General features: G+C 37.1%; 1 protein-coding gene across 3 annotated transcripts; it reads left to right on the forward strand.

Annotated features, from left to right (window-relative positions):
• Nucleotides 1–6252: 6252 nt before the first annotated feature.
• LOC104415356 (protein CHROMATIN REMODELING 20) lies at nucleotides 6253–20795 on the forward strand. 3 transcript variants are annotated; one of them, XM_010026635.3, is made up of 26 exons: nucleotides 6253–6549; nucleotides 7716–7843; nucleotides 7944–8006; nucleotides 8096–8191; nucleotides 8282–8374; nucleotides 9159–9349; nucleotides 9445–9691; nucleotides 9930–10043; nucleotides 10464–10547; nucleotides 11025–11519; nucleotides 11961–12250; nucleotides 12982–13072; nucleotides 13154–13369; nucleotides 13801–13920; nucleotides 14345–14511; nucleotides 15940–16081; nucleotides 16214–16363; nucleotides 16456–16511; nucleotides 16590–16893; nucleotides 17272–17404; nucleotides 17931–17992; nucleotides 18273–18499; nucleotides 19206–19409; nucleotides 19482–19560; nucleotides 19635–19900; nucleotides 20029–20795. In XM_010026635.3, exons 2-26 carry the CDS (start codon nucleotides 7727–7729, stop codon nucleotides 20414–20416), a joined length of 4395 nt encoding a protein of 1464 aa, XP_010024937.1. In that variant the 5' UTR covers nucleotides 6253–6549; nucleotides 7716–7726; the 3' UTR covers nucleotides 20417–20795. The 3 variants fall into 3 exon arrangements, with proteins under 3 accessions (XP_010024937.1, XP_018717093.1, XP_039156506.1); XM_018861548.2 differs by having other exon boundaries at nucleotides 6254–6736; XM_039300572.1 differs by having other exon boundaries at nucleotides 6254–6642.
• The last annotated feature ends 369 nt before the right edge of the window (nucleotides 20796–21164 follow it).

Genomic DNA, 21164 nt, shown 5'->3' on the forward strand with positions numbered 1-21164 from the left:
GTTCTCCATCTCATCTCTCTTGAAATTGCTCAAGCTCTCATTGTCTCTATCTAAGGTTCACGTTATGATATTACCTGATTTGCATAATCATTAGATGCTTCTCATCTAGAAGGGTAGCAACATCCTTAGGTTGGATAGAAAATTTCTTTGCTTTGTGGTTGAATTATGAGAAGTTGCATTGCCGGTTTGAGTTAGTCTGAGAATTCAAAATATGCAGTTTTTTAGTTGCTTTGACTTGAATAAAAGAGATGAGCTTGATTGGATTGTTATCTAGCTCGATCAAGTCAAATAAGCAATTATCTAAATTTATTCGCTATGTTTTTGCTCTAGAGGGCTTCAAAGTTTCTTATCTCTAAATCAAAGACCTTCATCTTAGTCGAGAAAATGTTATTGTAAGCAAATCGTCAATAAGATATGAGGGTGACTTTTTTCTTGCGCATTCTCATTCCAATACTATAGTGCTAAATATGTCCACTTGTTCCTTGCAACATTATTAAGCGCACAGAATTTTTTCTCATTATCTTGCCAAATTTGGTTTCCCTCATTCTAGTTGCGCAAGTCTAGATTGGCAATATATTGGTTGATGTTTGGTGAGACCGGTTCCATAAATCCACTTAGAAATCGAAACGGGAGATTCTCGATTCCAATTTTTTGGAACTAGTCTTTAGTGGGTGATTCTTGGTTCTAGGGTGGAAATGGCCCACCCAGACCATGCACGCCCCTATTTGAAACCACTATTCTAAGCTTTCATTTCCTACGTAACCATGATTGAAGCTTTTACCTTATTAATGTTTTATATTCTTTGTATGTCTAAATATAAATTATGATTAATAGATTGAAACAGCAAATAATGATCTTTAAGGTAATGATTCAATGCAATTGTTCAATTATGAATGCAGGTGAAACCTGGAACAAAATAGCCTAGAGCATGCAGAGTATATTTTAAGTTCTAAAATTTTGAAAATTAGTTTCAATGAATAAGTTTAAAGTTCTAAATAGAACACTAGGACCAACCCTCGAACTATTCACCCCGTAGTAAAAGCACTTAAATCAAAATGTTATCCAAAAGACCACACAAAGAGTTAATAATATGAAAAACATTAAATTAGTACACATGTAACAAAGTTATTCCAAGCTAATTTTTTTTATCATCAAAAACCCTAAATTGATATGGAAATTTACCTATTGTTAATTTTCATTAAATTTTACTGTCAAATTGTTGAATTAGGTGACATGTGGTAGTTGACAAATGTATCAATTTGGAATTTTACTTTTTGTCTATTATAGATGTACCAATTTGTGATTTTTCGTTATATTAATACAATTTAACGGAAACTAAGAAACGGTAAATTTGTCACAAATATACTAATTTTGGGGTTTAGTGGTAGAAAAATTAGTTTTAGATAAATATGTCATATGTATACTAGTTTGAGATATTTCATAATTTAAATCCAAACTTGATAAGTAAGAGATATTTTAGTTTACAATTAATGGAAAATGCAATTATGTTTTTGCTCTTTTGTCTAATGTGATATCGGTTTGCTATCCAAGTATGCAATTATTTTTCACAATTATACAAAAGGAGCAATAATCGCGTTTGCTTTAGAAACTTTGAAGAATAGATGTATAGTAGGATTGATCGGGAAGTTCACAATGTTTTTATTTCACGAGTTGCTGCAAAATGTTAAATCTTATTGCTAAGTTGACGATCAAGATGATGGTGTGACGATATTGAGCTGTCAATACTTTAGGGCTTTATCTTAATTATAATTCATATAATAATTCACAAAAAGTGTGGCCTTATCTATCTGGCTATATGTGACATATCATCATCATAATCATGATGAGTTTTATGTTAATAAAGGAACATGTTGGATGTGACTTTCTTTCGACAAATCAGCCCACTGCAAAACGGTTACACTAATTTGTTGAAATGATAGCCGTGATTGATGTAAAATTAACCGAATTGCTTCTATTCAAAGAACAGAAGATTGTGTCTGCCGTAAGAGATAGGAATCGGACTATTAAATGGGTCTTTTTTAACATATGAGTTTACTTATGGGATGAGACAACTCGAAGTGTGGGTTAGGGCGCGGGAGTAGATTCTGATTAGAACTGATTCTTTTTTTACGTTCTTAAGCGATTCTAAACATTTTAAGCCGTTTGATAACTGTCCAAAATTTCGATTCGGAATAGAGGGTGCGTTTGGTACCGTGTTCATTAATTATGTTCCAAATCAATTTCTTTTAATTTTTAAATAATTTTTTTACTTTTTTTCCTTGTTTTCTTTTCATTTTCCTTTTCTTTTTCCTTTTTTTCTTTTATTTTTCTTATTTTTCCTTTTTCTTTTCTTTTTCTCATCTTCTTCTTTTGGCCGGCGACCTCACGGAGTGTCGCCGGCCCGGCGCCAGGCGAGGCTGCCTAGGGCGAGGCTCGCGAGCCTCCCGCCGGTGGCCGGCCGGCCTCATCGGGGTTGGGCGAGGCTGCCCGGGCCACCGGCGGGCCGGGACGAGCCTCGCCCGGCCACCGGCGGGGGGACGAGCCTCGCCCGGCCACCGGTGGGGCCGGGCGTCGCAAGGCTTTGGCCCCTTGCCTAGCCCTGGCGAGGCTCGGCTTGCCTCCGGCGAGCTCGCCAGACTGGCGGCCGGCGGCAGCGGCAGACGGCGGTGGTGGTGGACGGCGGACGGTGGTGGGCGGTGGTGGACGGCGGTCGCGAGATGGCTGAAGGGAAGAAGAAAATTTCTTGATTTTGATTCTCAAATTCGTTAGGAACAAGAATCAACTTTTTTTTTTGTTCTTGATTCTATTCCCAACTGTTCAGGGAACAAAAATTTTATCAAACCCGATTCTAGGCCGAAACCGATTTCGGGAACAAAGAATCGAATTTGGCCATGTTTGGATGGTTACCAAACACATTTTAAATAAAACAGATTTTCTTTTTTGGAATATAACAGATTCATCGACAAAAACCTTTTATCGAAAATTTTAGATACTTTTATTGGCGTAAAAGTAGTACTAAGCCTGACCTCTAAATTAATAAATTTTCGTTCCCATATCATGACATTATTATTTAGTAGTAATAAGCCCATGTAAATTGCATTATAATTGGACTGACTTAAGCAAAGATGCTCTAACCTTGATTGGATTATATGGACTAAGCTCAAGAGAATACATAATCTTGCTAAGCCCATAGTAGTTGAAATCTCACATATGGAATACATACGAGGGAAGTCAGATTAGGAAGATTACGTTCAATTGAAGACCAACAGAGCATACTGAGATCAAAATTTCGGCTATTGGATAGGGAATGAAAGAGATATCTTACCTTTCTATCTTGAATATCACATAATTTCTTTGTTTCAATTTAGGAAAGGAATATCTTAAAAAAATTATTTGCCTATATGAGCACATCATTCTTTCGAAGCTAAGGAAGTTTCTTAAATTCTTCGTCATACCTTACATGTCATTTAGTAATCACATGTTTAACTGCACATCATGATATTTATGTAATTTAGTGAGTACATGCTTAGGTTCATATAAACTAAATTGCATGATTATCTTGCCGATTAGTATGTCGCATGTCATTATTTAAATTAAATTTAACATAAACATAACTTAGATCAAACTTACATCACATGCATTGCATGAGGGCATTATCATATAAAGCCATGCTTTTCTCGATGCACCGGGGTTCCCCCATGTAAATTGCATTATAATTGGACAGAGTTAAGCAAAGATACTCTAACCTTAATTGAATTATATACGAGGGAAGTCATATTAGGGCAGATTGCATTCTTTAATTAAATTGAAGACCAACAGAGCATATTGAGCTCAAAATTTCGGCTATCGGATAGGGAATGAAAGAGATATCTTACCTTTCTATCTTTTTTTTTTTTTGGTCGGTTCCTTTCTATCTTGAATATATCACATATTTTGCTTGTTTCAATTTAGGAAAGGAATATCTCGAAAAAAATTTCTTTCCTATATGAGCACATCATTCTTTAGAAGTTAAGGAAGTTTCATAAATTCCCCATCATACCTTACCCGTCATTTAGTAATCACATGTTTAAATGCACATCATGATATCCATGTAATTTAGCGAATACATGCTCAGGTTCATATAAACTAAATTACATGATTATCTTGTCGATTAGTTTACATTCCATTTTAATTCATATTGCATGTCATTATTTAAATTAAAATTCACATAAACATAACTTAGATTAAACTTACATCACATGCATTGCATATTGTTTAATTTTTATAAAGAAGAAAAACCCAAAGAAAAAGAATTGTCATTATGTCTAGAGATCATGTTTAGGTCACGCATATTTCCAACTAACATTTTGCAGATTACTTAGGGCATTATCATATAAAGCCATGCTTTTCTTGATGCATCTCCCATGTAAATTGCATTATAATTTGACTGAGTTAAGTGGAGATCCTCTAACCTTAATTGGATTATATAGACTAAACTCAAGAGAATACGTAATTTGGCTGAGCTCATGGTAGTTGAAATTTCACGTAAGGAATACATACGAGGGAAGTCAGAGTAGGAAAGATTACGTTCTTCAATTAAATTGAAGACCAATAGTGCATATTGAGCTCAAATTTCTTTGTTTCAATTTAGGAAAGGAATATTTCAAATAAAAAAAATTATTTGCCTATATGAGCACATCATTCTTTCGAAGTTAAGGAAATTTCATAAATTCCCAGTCATACCTTACATGACATTTAATAATCACATGTTTAAATGCAGTCATGATACCATGTAATTTTTAATGAATACATGCTTACGTTCAGATAAACTGAATGACATGATTATCTTGCCAATTAGTTTACATTCCATTTTAATTCATGTTGCATGTCATTATTTAAATTAAAATTCACAAAAGCATAACTTAGATTAAAATTACATCGCATGCATTGCATATTGTTTAATTTTATAAAAAAAGAAAAACCCAAAGGAAAAGAATTTGTCATTATATTTAGAAATCATGTTTAGATCATGCATATTTCTAACTAACATTTTGCAGATTACTTAGGGCATTATCATATAAAGCCAAGCTTTTCTTGATGCACTGGGGTCACCCCACCCCACCCCACCAAGATTTTAGCAATTCATTTACCTACTTTGATTTATTGAGCATTAAATTCTTGCTTGCACACATACATTTTCACCCATCGCCGGTGGATTATGATTAAAATTAACCAAGATCACTGGCAAAATATTTTTGAAATAAAGAAAAAATGTACCAAAAGTACATTAGATTTATCTAGCATCACCAACTCTCTATATCCATAAAATTTATTGTTCTCATGTATTTTATTTGGGTTTTTAATTGACTCATAATAAATTAGTGGGAACTTCTAATTAAATTGATTTGCTTGTTTGAAATGATTAAATTAAAACCTGAAGAAAGTTACAATTAGTATGAGCTTGGGAGAGTCGTGGTAAGCATTTGTTGTGTAATCCATTAGCTTTTCTTTTGGTGATATACTTCTAGGAAAGTTGTGATAGGTCGTAGATCTAGGAGTGAATGATTTATTAGTAAAGCATTCTTTTTCCGGTTAGATTTTGATCCCTTCTTCCACTTTGAACAAACCTTCGGCATGCCGTAGTCATAATAATCTAAAATAATCAAGATGGGAAATGGAGTTTCGCGAATGGGCATTTAGATGCTTTGGAATCGTTTGTTTTACACTGTTAAATATGATTAATGACCTTGAAATATTAGTTTCCGTCAACTATGAACTATTAAGAAACCGAAAAGATAGTCCGATTTTAAAACATTAGGAAAAGTTAAATATTCACAACTAAAAAGTCATACTTTAGGCCTATTTATTTGGGTTCAAGCAAAAGCAAAATGACATTCCATCTGTCTCGCTAAATAAATTTCAACATACTAATTAAGTTTAAAAGTTTTTGCGAAAAATTCAAATATTCTGAATTTCAAAAAGTCAAAAAGCATGCGATCCCTTGTGTCTGGAACAAGTTAAAAGAGAAAAGTGAATCCACATCCAAATTTTCTTTATCACATTTATTTTTTTGAATCCAATGAAATTCCCCCTCACCGACCAAAACTAAAGAAAAAGAGAAAGAAATCCCTGAATCACAAAAACTTCAAGCTCACGCAAAAAAAAAAAAAAAAAACAAAAAACAAAAAAGGAGAGGGAAAAAAAAAAAGGAAAAAAAAAGAAGAAAAAGCGCGGAATCCTTTTTCAGCGAATTTTTCTAACCAGAGTCGCCGGTCCAAATTCTCTCGCCACATCTCTTCTGTAAATCGCCAAAAAAAAGTTCTTTTTTTCCCTCCTCCTCCTCCTCCTCCGCTTCGATTCGCCAGCCGTCCGGCGAGCCAGCCCTAGGCCCTTCTTCTCCGGCGAGCTCGCCTCAGCTTCCGGTCGCGCTTCCCCGGCGGGCGGTGGGCAGCGGCCCGCTACGGGTGTGTGTACCGCGCCTGGAGCTCGCGAATTTCCGTGTCGGTCGTCGTCCGCGCGCGCCGCTGAAAGCACGCGGTTCCGCCGTCCGCGGAGTTCGCGAGAGCGAGGGTGAGTGCGTGTGGACGGGACCGTGAAATTCGCGGGATTCGCATTGCCTTCGAGCGGGGACCGTGCAAAGTCCGGATTTTTTTTCCAACTTAAGTAAGGGTCGGTTCTAGTTGACGATGGATTTAGGTGAGGGAGGCGGGCGCCGTTTTGTTCCCGGTTGACTTTTGGGGGAAGTCGTCGCTACTGGGTATGCTAGGCCGAAAATGATGCTGGCATTGTAGGCTGTGCTAGTTTTACGCTACGGAACTGACTAGGGAAAGAATTGGGGAACTAATATGGCCAATTGTTCGGAGATGGCGGATGCCCCGAATTGTTATTTGCTGTATTACGCTGGAAGTTAGTGCTTGCTTTTGCGCGTGAAAATTGCCTTAAGATGGCTCACTGTAGAATAGTGCCGCCGTGTTGGACCACATTAGGCCTGTAGCTGCAGTGCCGTATTCTTCTGTGCAAGGCGGTAATTTGTTTGTGTTTTGGTAGATATGGCTTTGTGAAGCTGGGAATCTGATTTTTTTGTCACACTTGGCTTGTTTTTGGATAATTTGTGTTGAGCACTGAGTGCCTCGAATATATGGAAACATACATATGTCCATGTTAATTCATCATTCTTAATTTCTTTCTGAGATTCCTATGTGAACTTTTGGAATAGCAGGACATCTTAAAGATGTACTGATTGACGCCTTATTAATGGAAAAATCAATGAAACTAATTTGGGTATTTGTTATTCAATTACTTGGGGAAAGTCACAGTGAGTGTTTTGTCCAATGCCACGCTTTCCTGTGCTCTTTATGTAGGAATCTCTTATTTGCTGATGTTTATGTCTTGAAATCTTGGCTGCCATAGTTCTCATGACTGCATTAGATTCCTATTTCTCTGCTGTTTATGTCTTGAAATCTTCACTTTCATAGTTCTCATGACTGCATTATGGACTTTGTTATCGTTAGGCCTAGTTATTTTTCTTGTGGGATCAGTAAAAGGATCTCTATTAATTTTTTGATACACTATATAATGATCATTGGAGCAGAACTTGATTGGCTCATGCTATTAATTTGGGATTTGGATTGGTTCACTGCAGACAGATTGATGTAGAATACTCTGATTTTCTTATATAAAATTCAATTTTTTCAGAAATGAAGACTGTCTCATGAAATTCTTTTAATTTATTTTAGACTTTGGAAAAATGAAGAAAAAAGAAGATGAAGTTGAAGATATTCGAATTACTTCTAGTGATTCTTTTATTGGTTCAGATGATGATGAATCATCGGCATCAGAGCAAGATGTTAACCTACATCCTGAGGCAAGTTGCTTGGACTGCTCCTTCCATTGGAGCAACTCTCTTCCTTTTTTTGAACAAGCTATAGTCGATAGTATTATAATTTTGAAGTCTTTTCTTTCAGGAGCCTTTGACTGAACAGGAAATAGAGGAACTTGTCAATGAGTATTTAGAAGTTGAGAGCAAGGTATCAATTCTTCATATCTTTCCTTTTTTGACTTCACATGCTTTACTCTGGTTGATTTTTTGGCTGGTTGTCTCTCATTCTCATTTTAGGCTGCTGAGGCCCAAGAAGCACTTGAGAAGGAATCGCTTGCCAGATTGGAGGATGAAGTTAGAGCAGAGCTCGCTCAAACTTATGTTGGGGATGATGTCAGTCTTTGCTTTTGGATTGTGCGCACAAGTTCTTTGTCTGCAAAGTTTGTCTTGGGAACTAGCTGAACTCCTTTTCTCCTTTAACAGTTGGAGAAGGCTGTTGCAGATGAATTGGATACATATCTGGAAGAGTGGGAAGCTCAACTTGATGAGCTTGAGACCGAGAGTGCTCACTTATTGGTATCACACCCTTTCGGAAATTGAAGAAGTTTTCATCCTTGCTACGTTTCACAACTGCTGGCCTTTCTTCTAGATGATTGTTATAATACATTGTATAGCACAGAATTGCAGATGCATACACCTAAGTAGAATAGAGCCCTTTATTGTTTGTTGGGTATTAAGAAACGATGTGTTTTTTATGTCAGTGACTCTAGTCTGATTTCCATTTATGGTTATTCTATTTTGGCTCTGAAGAATTGTCCAACTTGTTGATATGCTTTTCTGTCTCCCACAAATCCCGGTCCTTGATTTGTCTTCTCAAAATTTCTATGTGAAATTGCTGAAATGCTGACTCACCTCCACTCCTTCGCATGTTTAATTTGTTCTGTGATGTTTCTACTTTCGTAGATTTTTTGTTTCCAGACATATATCCCGTGCTTTTTTCAAGGTGCCATTTTGGTCATTTTGCACTAACTTCAAGAGGTCTCCTGTTTCAAATTCTTGTATTGTCTGGATACATGCTGTTCCAGTTATTTGACATGGGGACTTATAGTGTGGTTCCTGCCATTAATTTGTGTAGATGGGCATGGAACCTTTTTTGGAGCCCATTGTTTCATTATTTTTGTTGTTATTTTTTGGTTAATATGGGATTCAATAGTAACTCTAAACCCTTGAAACATACAAGAGTGAACCTTCAAACACTAGAATAGATGCATCTTCAGTGTAAACCTCAGTATGTGATTGCTCTTTCAGAAAACACTCTTATGTCTTCTTGACTTCCTCTTATTGCTTTATTTTGGAACAGGAACAACTTGATGGTGCTGGTGTTGAGTTACCAAGTCTGTTTAAATGGATCGAGAGTCAGGCTCCCAATAGTTGTTGTACTGAAGCATGGAAAAGGAGGGCTCATTGGGTTGGTTCACAGGTTACCAGTGAAATTACCGAGTCAGTAGTTGAGGCCGAGAAGCACCTTCAGACAGTTAGGCCTATAAGGAGGTTTTGTTCAAACCACCCTAGCCTCTCCCAATTGTTTATTTTATTGTCCCATTCCCGATCTCAAGATAATTCTGCTTTCTGATATGTGAGTTCAGGCGGCATGGTAGGGTACTGGAGGAGGGAGCTAGTGGATTTCTGCAGAAAAAGCTTGCTAGCGATGAAATAAAAGATAGTGTTTCGAGTGAATCTGCAGTTGACTGGGGCACTTTTAATAAGATGTTTGCCGATGGTGCATCTAATGATGCTACTTCATTTGGTAGCAAGAACTGGGCTTCTGTTTATTTGGCAAGCACTCCACAGCAAGCAGCCCAGTTGGGAATAAAGTTTCCTGGTGTTGATGAGGTTACGTAGCACTCAAATGGTGTTTATGAATTGTGATCATGTTACTTTAGGCACAACTGCTCTGGGTTTTTTGTTTTGGTCTCTTTTATTAGCAATTATTTTTGTTTTAAAATTTGTTTCAAGGCATATGCCATTGTGCCTAGTTTCCACTAGGCAAAAACTCCATGATATTATCTTAGTGTTGCGTTATATTACCAATTTTATTTGGCTGATTCTTGTGATGCATCATGTGCTTTAGGTTGAGGAGATTGACGACATTGATGGCAGTTCCAGTGATCCATTTTTGGCAGATGCAATAGCAAATGAAAGAGAACTAGTTCTTTCTGAAGAACAAAAGCAGAACTTCAGAAAGGTCTTTTTTTTTATTATTCTGTCTTCCATCTTCATTTTCTCCCAGGAGGAAATGCGTTTTTATCTTGTATTAATTAACCATTTAAACTGCAGCTTAAACTTTTTGAAGCATTGTAACAGTCGTTTATAGTTTGCCTTGACATTTGGAGTTGCTGCAGCATGTTTCTGGTTTAAGTCAAGTAATATTACATGTTGTCTAAGCTCAGTTTTCTCAAGATGATTCTACACCAGTGTACTATGATGCGAGAGTTATTTAGTTGTAGTAACTAGCAAGAAGTTAGCCTTTTTGTCCAGAAGTTGGACTTATTAAAGTTTTTCAAATAGTTCAAATAGGAGTACTTTTTAACAGCACAGTTTTGTCTCTGGGCAAACGTGTGTACTCATTTTGTCAAACTCGTTTCTTACATTCATACCTTGACAGGTGAAAGAGGAGGATGATGCAAATTTTGATAGAAAGCTTCAACGTCACTTGAAGCAAAAGAGACAAAGGAGGAGATGCAGGAAGGTAGGATTTGCCAGTATACTTCTGTTTCATTTTCCAATGTTCTTGTTATCTATGATCTCTATGTGAGCCATTCATCTTCATTGTTGGTTGAACAACAAAAATCATTTTAAGATAAGTCGACTAATCTACATTTTAATTGCATTGAATTGCTGGTAATAATTGTGGAAATCATACACTATTGTAGTAAAGAAACAAGGAGCGTAGCTTAATTATCTACTGAATATTGTTTTAGTGTGTGGATGACTTGTTGCATGCAGGCTCTTTGGGCTTTTGTGTGAGCTTGATATTAGTCAATCTTCTTCCTCGTGTTCCGCCTTAAAAACAAAAAAAAGGGACAACATGGAAAAGAAAAAAGAGGAAAATCGAAAGTAATTACAAAAGCCTAGATATGTTATAATCGGTTGATATATGAGTTGATTCTTGTGTTATGGTAAATCTTATAATATTACTTATTCTTTTGCCACTCTGGCATGGCAGACTGTTGAGAAAGAATATATGGCTGATCAAGATGCCAGCTCGGATGTGCAAAATGTGTTGAACAAGACAGCTTTTGAAAATGGTGAAATGATCGCTGATGATGGTGTTATTGATCAAAATTCGAAGAATGAGATGTGTGAAGGCCATGGAACTGATAATCAGGGAAGGCAAATAGCTAATGGCTTGACTTCATTACTTTCGGAAACTGCTTTCCCTGATTCTAATGAGGAGATAAACATTAGTAACAAGAGAGGTCGGACAGTTGGTATAGACAGTGATGATGAAGCCCAGCCAGTAGATGATTCACTCCATTGTGTCGCTAAAAATGAGCAATCTATTTTGAAGGATTCAGGAGACACTGCTGTTTACTCTAACAGGAAATTACATTGTACAGCTTGTGGTAAAGTGGCTGGTGAGGTGCATGCACACCCTCTGCTGAAAGTTATCATATGCAATAATTGTAAATATACGGTGGAAGAAAAGATGCATGTGAAGGTATGGACATAGTCAATTCTAGATATTTTATTTTGATGGGTGCAAAACTTTGAGTGTTTCTCTTACCAAAAAAAACTTTGAGTGTTTGTATTTTCTTCATGTTGATGCTTCTCTCCTAATTATTTCTCTCTTCCATATGCAAATGCTAATGTCATGAAGCTTGATGCTTATTAGCTATTTATCCTTGGAAAGGGGAGGTCAAGCCTGAACCTTGTTTATTCTCTTGTTGTATCATATTATAAATTATGAAAAGAAATATAAATATGGTCCATGATTATATCAACCTTCATGTCTAGTATAAAATTAAGCACCATTTGGTCTGAATTGATTGCTTTTTGTGTTTGCACCAGTTCTCAGGTGAACTTTTCTCAGATTGTAATGGCAGATTCTGTTATCAATCTATTAATCTTGTGGTATGATAATTCAAACGAAACTTTGCAGGACACTGATTGCTCTGAGTGTTATTGTGGATGGTGTGGACGAAGCAGTGACTTATTAAGGTGTAGATCTTGCAAAATGTTATTTTGTGCCAGTTGCATTGAAAGGAACTTTGGTGAAGAATACTTATCCAAGGTTCAGGCCTCTGGTTGGAACTGCTTCTGCTGCTCTCCAAGTATCTTGCATAAAATGAAGTTGGCATTGGATGAAGCCATGAAATCTGGGGTTTCAGCGGTTTCTAGCTCTGATACTGATTCTGATACTTCAGATTCAGACGTCAATATTCCAATCAGGTGATGGGTATTTTCACTTTAAGAGACTTTCGTACAGAATGTTTCCTGCTTTTCTTTTGCTTTGTGAATTCTTATGGCGATCTGTTTATTCTATATAGCTTCTATATACTTTTAATCAAGCATATATTATGGAATGATGACTATCCAATACAAATTTATTCTTTCCTTCTTTGCATCTGAATGCAGTCTATATCTTTTTCCTCTTTATTTTTCCAGTTCACTAAGTATAGTGCATTTTTCTTGTTTTTCGCATTTCTCTGTTGTTTCTACTGTTGTAGTTCAGCAAGATGAGGAGTTACAATTATAGATGCCTAATTTCTCTGTCACTGTATGTCATCTTCTATGATAGGAGAGTGCCATTTTATAACATTAACAAATGGCAGAGCGCTACCATATGGAGAGAGGATCGAGAGAAATGTCTTCCACGTTAAAGTGTGTTGCCCTAATAATTAGGATTTTTTATTGGAACATCCTAAATGCATTTTCTGTACGTGCTTGATACGGTTTCATATTGGACTAGTGTGTTGTGATAGTTTAAATATACCATAATAACCACCAGATGAAGTTGAGATGAAGGTGGTTGATAACTTTTTGCATACTTCTTATAAAGGAAAGTAAAAACAGGAGAGGTTGGTGCTTTGTCTCACACTTGATTCTATATGTGAGCAATGAAATGTGAGTTTGATTTATGAAGAAGGTATTACTCCTCAAACTTGTTCTTCTTTGTTTAGGGCGAAGAGAAAGCGTAAAAAGAAAATTCGCAGAATACTTGATGATGCTGAACTTGGTGAAGAGACCAAGAGGAAAATTGCAATAGAGAAGGTATCTCTGGTTGGGGGGTTTGTTCTTCTGAAATTGAGTTGTAAGCAGGGCATTGCTTGTGACGTAATATTATGCTTGCAGGAACGTCAAGAACGTTTGAGGTCTTTGCAAATTCAATTTTCTGCGAAATCCAATATGCTGAATTCTCCAAGTCGTTCATTTAGCTTGTCAGAGGGTGCTGCTATTGATGTGCTTGGTGACACCTCCACGGGTTACATAGTGAATGTGGTGAGAGAAAAGAGTGAAGAAGCTGTGAGGATTCCACCAAGCATTTCATCAAAGTTGAAAGCTCATCAGGTCTTTGTTCTTCTTTTGACAATAATTGCCTCCCTACATGAGTGGAGACACTTTTAATGCATTTTGATTGTGCCTTCTACGCCCAATAAACTTATTTATGCATATTTTGTTAGCCACTAAGGTATGTGATATAAATTACTTAGATTGGGCATTTTCTCCTCCACTGCCTTGGTATCTGTGAACTTTAATATGTGCATATCTTTTGATGGATGAATGGCTTAACATGACGAACTGGGAAAAAGAAATTGTTAAATGTTTGGAATTGTTGGACAAAGATATCGCTGAATCTTGTTTTGGGCTCGTTTTAAGTTTTCCATCATCACTATGGGAATTTGGATTGTAGCTGTTATTCTGATCTTCCATGTTTGTTTTTGTTGATTAACTAGCAGTTCAATCTTCCTTCTTGTTTATCTTTTCTCCCCTTGCTGCAGATTGCAGGGATTAGGTTTATGTGGGAAAATATCATACAGTCAGTTAGAAGAGTAAGGTCTGGGGATAAAGGCCTTGGTTGCATCCTAGCTCACACCATGGGTCTTGGTAAAACATTTCAGGTATTGTTTTCTAATCTTTATCCCTTGATGAGATTGTTGACTGATCTTGTTGCAACTTCCTATCAGCCTAGGAAGAATGATCCTTGGGTGATGTGGGAAAATGCTAAGAATGAAGCTTTAAGCTTACATGAATATTCTTTGATGATTAATGACATTTATCTTTTTTCTTTGGACTGTAAATACTATTTATTACCCTTCAATGCTGATATCGCAGAAATTCTTAATTATCTTAATTAGATTGTTGTGTCCATGTTACTTTTGCATGCATTACATTGTCCCTGATTTTGGAGGGTAGGAATCTAGTCAATCTCCTCTTTGAACTTCTGCTTGCACAGCGCATAATCATGTAATTCAATTTCCGATTTTGATGCTAATGGTTGTTTATTAAATTCACTATTGCTGTTTTGTCTGTTGTTGATGTTAGGTCATAGCATTTCTTTACACTGCTATGAGAGTTGTTGAGTTGGGACTCAAAACTGCTCTTATCGTAACGCCTGTGAATGTGCTCCATAATTGGCGGCGTGAGTTTGTTAAGTGGACGCCTTCAGAATATAAGCCTCTTCGAGTCTATATGCTGGAAGATGTATCAAGGTACAATTACATTGCTCTGTTGTTTTGACCAAGGTGCACTTTGGATTCGTGATAGATTTCTAGTGGAGCCAATCCCCTTGGACAGAGCAACTGTTTAACTATTTCGATCTGCATATAAAATTGGTTGTTCATTTTAGTTGGGTAAAAGAGGAGTATTATTGCTACAGGAAAGTGCTTTGAAGTTTTTGGTAAAATTGAAATGGTTGTTAGTTTTTACACAAAATGTGTTCTATGCATGGCATTATTTTGATAGAAGCCATAAAGGAAGTTTGTGATGGCAAATATCTGTGATGTAAAAATCTGTGGCTTATCATTATTAAGGTTTTATAATTTTCAAAATTTTAATGTTGAACTTTCGTATGCTTGATTTTCAATAGTACCAAATAAGTCAAGCTTGTTTCTCAAGAGTAATCGTAAGTCGCACTTGCCATAAGGTGCTGTCATTTTCCATTAGTTCTAAAGTCAAAAGAGGTATTTTACTTTTTTTTTTAGATTATAAAAAATGGGTGAAATTCTACTGTCTTCATTATGTTCTCTCGCTAAAGCTGTTCAGATTTTTTATCTCACCTTGTCTTTTTTGTGTTATTGCTCATTATCAGTACATTGGTTCTTGCTTTTAATAATTTGAAATGATGATATGGTATTTGTGCTCTACTTTTGAAGGTAGCTCATGCAGAGCAACTCTCTTTAGTAAACTGGTAAAATGGGAAAGGGGTTGCCAGTAGTATTTGGATAGTGATGGTCAGAATGACCAGCTTAAGATGATGAATTATAGTACGGTGGCAAGATTAGGGGGAACTGCTTTTTTGGTAATTGCAGGAGATGTGATTTAGCATGTTGTTTAGGTGCATAGCTAGGTGAGTCTCTGCAGTAATTATTATGACCTCCTTAAAATGGAAAAGTAATAGTCAAAAGGTGATTATGAATATGAAGTTATTGTCAAAGGAGATTTCTGATGTTGTAGACTTTTTCTCACTCATAAGCACTAGCATCATAAATTCACGGTGCTTTAGTGTTAACACGCATGTCTCCTAAGGGTCATTTGATTAGATTTTCTACTTTGAGTTATGTTATTTTTAGGAGCTGCGAACTGTTTGACAGCTGAAAAAGTTTCTGAAATGATCCAACAATATAACTCTTTTTCCTTTTGTTTTGACATGATTAACTTGCACCATACCTTCTAAGATTGATGAATGAAGTGAATGGACTCGTGTGTTTGTAACAATAGGGACAGAATTTTCTCAATTCCAATCGTGGGTAACAATCTGGTAATTGAGCTCTTTTTTTTTTTTTTTTTTTTTTTTGGTTTATTGGTCTCTTTTTGCTAATGGGCTTTTACTATCTTGGTGACCTCTAGTTAACTTATGAAAAAATCTTGTGCTTTTTTTTTTCTTGTGTCAAGATATTGATTTTGCTGTTTGACTCCAGAGACAGAAGAGCTGAATTGCTTGCAAAATGGAGGGCTAAAGGTGGCATCTTTTTGATAAGCTACACTACTTTTCGCAACTTATCCTTTGGTAAAAATGTAAAGGACAGGAACGTGGCTAGAGATATTATTTGTGCTCTGCAGGTAGTTAATGACTGAATTTTTTTCATTACTAGTACTTTTTAATTGGGTCCTACTCCTTATATTTGCGTGCATGCATGCACGCCCACTTTGTGGGTTTATATCGATGGGATAGCTTCTTTGTTTATTTTTCAGGATGGACCTGATATACTTGTTTGTGATGAAGCCCATATCATTAAGAATACTCAAGCTGATACAACGCAAGCCTTAAAACAAGTTAAGTGCCAGAGACGGATTGCTTTAACAGGGTCGCCTCTACAGAACAATCTAATGGAATATTATTGTGTAAGTTGTACGAAATCCACAAGGGCTGCAGATATTTTGTTGCAATTGTCAGTAAAGATGGATGACATGTATACTGATATTGTATTTGACAGATGGTTGATTTTGTGAGAGAAGGTTTTCTTGGGAGCAGCCATGAATTTAGGAATCGGTAGGCTTTCTCATAAATAATTGTTAGATCCTACTCGTGCCTCCTAAAAGAGTAGTAATTACTTCCTGTTCATTTCAGCTACCAAAATCCTATAGTGAATGGTCAACACGCCAATTCGACCTCGGAGGATGTGAAAATAATGAATCAGCGATCTCATATTCTGTATGAACAATTGAAAGGTTTTGTCCAGAGAATGGACATGAATGTGGTGAAGAAGGATTTGCCACCTAAAACTGTATTTGTCATTGCTGTTAAGCTTTCTCCTTTGCAACGGAAATTATACAGACAGTTCCTGGATGTGCATGGCTTTACAACTGGCAAGCTCTATGATGAAAAGATGCCAAAGAGAAGTTTTTTTGCAGGATACCAGGCCTTGGCTCAGGTACCTTATTTGAGGATTTTGTTGTTTTCCTAAATTTCTTATCATTAGCCAGAACAAATATTAAAAGGCTGCCACAGGGCAAAATGCTTCTGTATTTCGTGGGTGGGAGAGGTTATTTTGCATCTATCTCTATTTTGCTGGGCTGTTTTGGTGGCTAGGTCTAAATTGAGCAATTTCACTCTTGCACCAAGGTTTACAACACCTCTGAATGTAAATGTAGATTGGACAGTAAGAACATATATGACCTTTTTCCACTGCCTTATGACTTTCATGCGCTCTCTCTCTCTCCCTCTCTTCCCCCCTCTCTCCCCCTCTTTTCTTTGCTGTCACTTCTTTTGACGCATTCCACTCTATATGTATGCTTACTCTCTGTAGTAGATATGGAACCATCCAGGTATATTGCAACTGAAGAAGGAAGACCGTGAACATGTGAGACATGAAGAGACTACGGAGAATTTTGGAGATGACAGCTCAAGTGATGAAAATATAGAATACAATATAGCCAATGGAGGTAGGCCCTTTCTTTTTTACCTCTTTGAGTAACGGTATGTGGTGAAATTGATAGCCGCATTTCATATTATAAACGAGGTCATTAGATTGAGGACACTGGATGAGGATCATGTAGATTCCTTGTGCATCATAGCATCAAATTGAGCTGGATAACTAGTCTGCCACATAATTCATGATAATGTATTGCCCCACATGTACTTGTAGCCCTTTATATTGAACTGATGAAAAATTTGAGAGCAGATCAATTAAAGGATTGTATTTTTGCAATCCTCTAGTGAAGCCCCATGATGACAGTTAACTTGTTGCCTGCTTACCACTGTCTATCTGTCCTGTTTTTGGATGATTAAGATTGTTGCTTTGGGCAGTAGGATTTATGTGTAATTTGCATTAGCTGTTTTGTTGGAGATTGTGTTGAAAGGGCATTTCTCACTTTCTAGTTTAATGATTTTTGTTCTCCTTTAAGATTAAGAAGAAGAGAAAGTTCACTGTTTCTCTATTTGATTACTGATTACTGCTGCCTATGATAGTGAAAGCAAGCAGTGGAGATGATTTACTCAGGGGAAAAATTCAGAATGGCTTTTTACACAAGGTATAGTTCAACAGATGGTTCTGATGATTCATTTTAAGCAGCACATTTTTGTCTCTTAGTTTTGAAAGCCATTGGTATGCCTACTTTTAGAGGGCGTGTAACAGCTTTTATGTGAGTCATTTTCCATTGGGTTTCACCTCTACACCTATATGTCACTTTCTCGATATTGCGAAAAATCAATGATGTTAGTGGTTCTATTTCATATGTTCAGCATTTATGAATAAATTACTAATTTGTGTGATGTTTTTTCTCATGCCTTATTGTTATTATATCTTTGCAGGACTGGTGGAATGATCTTCTTCAAGAAAATGATTTTAAAGAGCTTGATTATAGTGGCAAAATGGTTCTGCTGCTCGACATTTTAATTATGAGCTCAGATGTTGGTGATAAGACATTGGTTTTTAGCCAGAGTATTCCTACTCTTGATCTTATTGAATTCTATCTTTCAAAGTTACCTAGACAGGATAAACGCGGCAAGTTCTGGAAGAAGGGAAAAGATTGGTACAGGTTGGTACTCATTTTTTGATTGTATAAAATGGTATGCAGTGGACCACTCAGCTGGCAATAGTTAATGTTGTGGTCAGTATCTCATGGTTCATTCAATAATATAGAGTGGTTTTTGGAATGAACTTTTTACTCAATCTTTGTACAAGAGGAATTGATGTCAGTTGTATATTTGTGTTTTCATTTTATGGAAGTTCTGTTGTCTTTATAGTACAATTGGTGGTCAAAAACCTGTTTATTTTGAGTCACCTTCAGTGTCACGCACATGCAAAATCATGTTACCACCAGAGGCAGCAGAGCTATCAAATGTGGTCTTTTAAAGGATGTTAAAGGGTATTACACAGTCTGAACATGTTGGCTTGTGAAAATGCTTTAAAGAGCATGAATTAGAGTACAGGCTACTCTTTGAGAAAAAAAATGATAAGTGGTCGTTGTGTTCCTATGACAACCAAACCTCAAGTTCTGTGGGGAGACAAAAATGCCTGTAATATTGGCCAATCTGGCATTTCTGCCTTTCCTCACTCACTCTATCCCTCCAACCCAAGTTCATTATCATAGCTCATATTGGGTATCCTTTTTTTATTTGTTGGTCAGATACATTAATTAGGATGACAGTAAATGGAATGGAATTGCTAGAGTTTTGCTTGGATTAAGTCCTCCAAATTATTCAATATGACAGCCAAGAGCACTGATTTTCATTTTCCAATAGGCTTGACGGAAGAACTGAGAGCTCTGAAAGGCAAAAGTTAGTGGAGAGCTTCAATGAACCCCAGAATGGAAGGGTCAAATGCACTCTGATTTCAACGAGAGCAGGCTCTCTGGGAATTAATCTGCACGCTGCTAACCGTGTTGTTATTGTCGATGGTTCATGGAATCCCACATATGATCTGCAGGCTATATATCGAGCTTGGAGGTGCATATTCTTGTTTTGTCACTGCATTCTTTAATCGTGTATCTTTTACTCATCTATATTTTGTCCCCGCAGATATGGCCAAACAAAGCCTGTTTTTGCCTATCGATTAATGGCACAGGGTACCATGGAAGAGAAAATTTACAAGCGTCAGGTAGAGGAAGAGCAAATTTGTTTATACTCTCTGTTTTTCTCTGTGGAACTGATTTATCTCAATGCCGCATGAAGGTAACAAAGGAGGGCCTAGCTGCAAGGGTGGTGGATAGACAACAAGTACATAGGACTATATCCAAAGAGGAGATGTTGCATCTTTTTGAATTTGGCGATGACGATAACCCAGAAATGTCGACTGAGCTGCGTCAACAAGCAGGGGATGCTATCAAGCTGGGTACAGCCTATCCAGTTGGAGATTTCCTGAAGCAGAGGTCTTCTTCCTGTGGAAGCTGCTCCTCTGACAGAATAATGGATAGTCTACTTCGTGAGCATCACCCGAGGTAGACTATAATCTTGCTGAGAACTTTGATGAGTGCCTGTTTCCTGAGTTCTTTACAGATTTGGTAATCATTCAGATTTATGATAGATGAAAAAGTAGGTCTAATTTAGCTAAATCACCTTATCTTAGGTGGATTACCAATTACCATGAACATGAGACCCTTTTGCAAGAGAACGAAGAGGAGAAACTTTCTAAGGAGGAGCAAGATAGGGCTTGGGAGGTACATCGGAAAACATTGGAATGGGAGGAAGTACAGCGCATTCCTGTTGGGGATGTTTTTGCAACTGATAAGCCTGTCGCAGCTCGCTTGCTGTCTTCTCCTGGCAAGACCACTGGCTTGTCACAAAACAAAGGTAGAATAAGGAGTCACATTGTGCAGCGAAAATGCACTAATCTGTCACATTTGCTGACCCTTAGAAGTCAGGGCACAAAAATTGGCTGCAGTACCATTTGTGGAGAGTGTGCACAAGAAATAAGCAGGGAAGCATTGGACAGGGATTGTAAACAGGCCAGATGATGGCATTTTCTCGAGTTGTTAAAGTCTGCCAAATTTAAATTTCAGTAGCTGTCGGTTTCGGCAAGTTGCAGTAGTAGTTGTAGATATCAGCTGCCAGCTTCCCGCCAATTATACTGTTTTTTTTTTTTTTTGTGGTTACCAGAAGCTAAAGAAGAGGGCTAATTTGTAAATTGCTTCTCATTCTAGATCTCTATACGGTGCGGAAGTAGGCCTTTTGTAAAGGATAGGTGGATCATCCATTTCGACAGATTTTGTGTGATAGACAGTTTATAATGCTCTCGCAAATTTTTGATCGGCGTGGTTCCTCATAATGTAAACCTTATTTTTATTTGGGTTTCATTTTATGAGCAGGAGGAATGCGAAACTTGGTATTACTCAATTTCTCTCGTTTGCCTGTCGTTTGACTTTTGCACATAATTTTAGCGATTGACACCATTCGGATCCTGTATGCTAGCAGCTCAATGACAGTTCCATCGTGGCGCTTTGGCCACGTGCGTTATGTTTGTGAACTGCAACCCGGACATTCTATTTTAAGTATTTCGGTTTTCACCAATTACCATGTAATACATTTCCTTTTGGTTGAGATATGTACCATTTTTAGAGGCTCAAGTGCCTGAAGGTGGACGTCACAACTCCAGAGTTGTGGATCGAAGGGAAGAGCAGCAAAGGGGCAATAATTGAAAGCAACTGTTCTATGTAGGTGCAAAATTCGAACTTCCTGTATCAGGCTATCAGCATGATGGCTAAT

Source organism: Eucalyptus grandis, chromosome 8 (assembly GCF_016545825.1).
Source record: "Eucalyptus grandis isolate ANBG69807.140 chromosome 8, ASM1654582v1, whole genome shotgun sequence".
Taxonomy (NCBI): domain Eukaryota; kingdom Viridiplantae; phylum Streptophyta; class Magnoliopsida; order Myrtales; family Myrtaceae; genus Eucalyptus; species Eucalyptus grandis.